The sequence below is a fragment of the Engraulis encrasicolus genome, chromosome 3 (assembly GCF_034702125.1).
Source record: "Engraulis encrasicolus isolate BLACKSEA-1 chromosome 3, IST_EnEncr_1.0, whole genome shotgun sequence".
NCBI classification, from domain to species: Eukaryota; Metazoa; Chordata; class Actinopteri; order Clupeiformes; family Engraulidae; genus Engraulis; species Engraulis encrasicolus.
In genome coordinates this window covers 2,812,406-2,816,447 of record NC_085859.1, presented here as the reverse complement: position 1 = coordinate 2,816,447, position 4,042 = coordinate 2,812,406, and the positions used below count along the sequence as shown (strand labels likewise).

Below are 4,042 nucleotides of genomic sequence, written 5' to 3'. Positions count from 1 at the left end.
ACACACACACACACACACACACACACACACACACACACACACACACCACACAGTGCCAGCACACAAAAAAAGTCATTGATGCTTAATCACTGACCATTGCTTTTTTTCAGATATTGACCTTTTGACAATAGTGATATTGGTGCAAAGCATGCAATCGGAAGTATTGATAATTGGTATTTATCAATGTGTGTGTGTGTGTATGTGCGTGTGTGCATGCCTACCTCCCTCTGTGTGTGTGTGTATGTGTGTGTGCATACCTGCCTCTGGGTGTGTGTGTGTATGTGCGTGCGTGCATGCCTCCCTCTGTGTGTGTGTCGGTATGTGTGTGTGTGTGTGTGTGTGTGTGTGTGTGTGTGTGTGTGTATGCCTGCCTGCCTGTGCGTGCCTGTGCGTGCCTGTGCTCGCGCACGTGTGTGTGTGTGTGTGTGTGTGTGTGTGTGTGTGTGTGTGTGTGTGTGTGTGTGTGTGTGTGTGTGTGTGTGTGTGTGTGTGCGCACGTGTGTGTGTGTGTGTGTGTGTGTGTGTGTGTGTGTGTGTGTGTGTGTGTGTGTGTGTGTGTGTGTGTGTGTTGTCTAGATATTGATGAGTGTTCGGAGCAGGGTATCCAGTGTGGCCCCAGCCAGATGTGTTTCAACACCAGAGGAGGATACCAGTGTCTGGACACCCCCTGCCCTGCGCAATACACACACACTGGAACACCGGGGTGAGACACACACACACACACACACACACACACACACACACACACACACACACACACACACACACACACACACACACACACACACACCCTGCCCTGCGCAGTACACACACACTGGAACACCGGGGTGAGACACACACACACACACACACACACACACACACACACACACACACACACACACACACACACACACACACACACACACACACACGTCTTCTTGGTTATAACATCTTTGGTCTTCTTAGCCATTTCGAACCTTGTCTTGACTATGGGGCACCTAAGTCACGCCCTTCTACTTCCGGTCCATGGGGCTGTGTCCAATGGAAGTGACTTTTTTCGCACACCTCAGCTGGCAGGTGCGTCGGAGACAGCACCAACTTAAAGAAACTCCCGTACACTGACCATTTCGCTGTTCTTTCTTTAATAAACAACGTTTCGGTACTAGACCTTCATCAGGCAATCTCTTTCATTCATCTCCTGAGAGGCGACTACTAACTCTGGCAATATAATTACTATAACAATACAATCTTATTAAACTAAAATGAGGCTAAATTGAAAGCCTCAGCGTGAAACAGTCTTGACTGGATTTTTTATTTCTGTCAGCGATTCAAGAGGTAGATCTTGCTTGCCATCTAGGCAGAGGTTAGGAATCTCGGGCATCAAAAGGTTGGTGACCACAGATAACGGCCTTCGAGGTGACTGGTTCCACGAAGGTAACTGGCGGCGGCTCCTAACTCTGGCCACGTGTGCAGCACAGAGTTGCCTCAGCCAAGCCATTAACTTTGGAACCGGTTATCACGCTTATCTACCATCTGCTTTTTGATCTATAACTGACTGTTAAGCAGGCTTGTACAAAATTCCGAATTGAATGAATTTGAATTCAAAGTAATGCCATAATATGAACACTAGGTGGTGGTGTTCTATGTACTCTCAATGGGTGAATTTGAATTCAAAGTAATGCCATGGAATTAATGGTCACCGCATCAGCCAATCAGAAAAGAGATTTCCGTTACCAAGGCAGATAAATACATAAAAAGGAAGACGTCTACCGCACACTTTCTTGACTTTATGCTCGTTTTATTAGAGCGAACAACACGTTTCGCCTCAGTGCGTCATCTTCTCCTCTGCAGGTTATTCTAATGTGTTGTCTTGACTGTAATCATTCAATCATATGTTGTCTTCTCCTCTGCAAATGTAGTTATTATTTGTTGTATTGGCTGTAGTTATTCTAATGTGTCCAATGTGTTATTCTAATGTGTTGTCTTGACTATTTATTATGTGTTGTATTGACTGTAGTTATTCTAATGTATTTTCTTCGTCTCCTTCTGCAGGATGTGCTACCGGCCGTGCTCTCGACTCGACTGCGCCCCCGGTGGCTCCCCGTTGCTACTGCAGTATAAGCTGTTGCCCCTCCCCCTAGGCATTCCAGCCAATCACAACGTGGTTCGTCTCTCCGCCTTCTCGGAGGCAGGTGTTCTGCAGGAGCGCACTTCTTTCCGGTTGCTGGAGCAACAACAGTCTCCGCTGGCGACGGTCTCCAATGGCAACCAGCCGTACCGGCGTTCCGCAGCGGGGCCCTTCGGTATCCGTGACGAGAGGGGGCGGGGCATCATCTTCACAGTGCGGCCGCTAGACAGCGCGGGATTGGTCAGACTCAGAGTGCAGGCCACCACTCTCAACCAGGACGGACGAATCACGTACCAGAGCATCTTCATCATTTACATATCGATATCCACCTACCCCTACTGAACACACACACACACACACACACACACACACACACACACACACACACAAGGACCCCTGCTGAACAGACACACAGTACTTATAAACACTGACTTAAAGAGACAATGTCTGTAAATACACACACACACACACACACACACCCTGCCTTGGCCCTGATGAAGCGTAGTAGCTATTTTCAACACCCATAATGTCTCAATCTGAACCGGCACGTCACTTCTCTCCAAAGAACTGCAGATCATTCATTCTCAGACTCACAAATAAAGACTGCTTACACACTCGGAAACACAAATAAAGACTGCTTACACACTCATGACGTATAGAAACACTTGGACACATACGTGAATTACAGACTGCTCTCAGATACACATGTGAAGTCTGCTCCCGTTACGATACACACGTAACGTCTTCTCACGTTACGATACACACGTTAAGTCTGCTCCTGTTACGATACATACGTAAAGTCGTCTACCGTTACGATACACATACGTAAAGTCGTCTACCGTTACGATACACACGTTAAGTCTTCTCCCGTTACGATACACAGGTGAAGTCTGCTAACACTAAGGTGCTACAAGTCTCAGTTAAGGTGCTCAGCATGTTAACGGGGAATTACATAGTAATAGAAAATACAATACAACACGTTTAAGGATAATTACATAGTAATAGAAAATACAATACAAGTCAAGTCAAGTCGGCTTTATTGTCAATTTCTTTACATGCACTGGTCATACAAAGAGTTTGAAATTACAACACGTTAAAGGAGAATTACCTAGTAATAGAAAATACAATACAACACGTTAAAGGAGAATTACATAGTAATATAAAATACAAATACAACACGTTAAAGGCCAATGATAGTTGCCAACCAAGGCAGAATCTGGGGTGTCATTGATTGTGTTACCCTCATGTATAATTTTTTTGTAAAACTATTTTAAGTATAAGTTTTGTTTTTACATATTTGTGTTCATGTGCCTGTGGAACTGAGAGACTTTTACATATGGAGGGAATCTGAAATCATGCCAATGTCTTGTGGGCCTCAAGGGCTCATGTTTATTTTATATTTGTATTGTTGTATAATTTAAACAGAAAGGTCCCATTGAAATGTCATGCAGAGTTTTCCAGTCACCCTGTTGGGAGTCTGACGGCATTGCAAATAGCCTGCCACTATGCAACCAGAAATAAATGGAGTTTTGTCTTTTTTAATATTCTGTTTTGTTTGTGTGTGTGTGTGTGTGTGTGTGTGTGTGTGTGTGTGTGTGTGTGTGTGTGTGTGTGTGCAGTAATGCAAAAAAGTGTTTGTGTGTGTGTGTGTGTGTGTGTGTGTGTGTGTGTGTGTATGTGTGTGTGTGTGTGTGTGTGTGTGTCTGTGTGTGTGTGTGTGTGTGCAGGCGTGTTGTTGTCGACAGATGAATCTTCAAGGCAAGTTTTGTCTGTTTTCAATGTAAGGTAGCGCACTACTTAGACAGTACACTACCAAGTTCACACCACACGGGGGCGCTGCGTAACCTTTGAGTCACCTGGGCCTACTTAAGGGTCATAGGTCAGAGACTCAAGAAAGCCACTTGGAGACCTGGAGTGTGTTACAATATGCAG

At 45.2% G+C, this 4,042-nt stretch overlaps 1 protein-coding gene across 1 annotated transcript in view; it reads left to right on the top strand.

The window, feature by feature from the left end:
- The window catches only part of LOC134446456 (hemicentin-1-like), a 77,172-nt gene extending 74,720 nt beyond the window's left edge, over positions 1-2,452 (top strand). The window contains exons 42-43 of the mRNA XM_063195822.1: positions 577-703; positions 2,035-2,452. Of these exons, the coding sequence (XP_063051892.1) occupies positions 577-703; positions 2,035-2,452 (545 nt within the window). The remainder of the gene's footprint in view (positions 1-576; positions 704-2,034) is intronic.
- Positions 2,453-4,042: the final 1,590 nt, after the last annotated feature.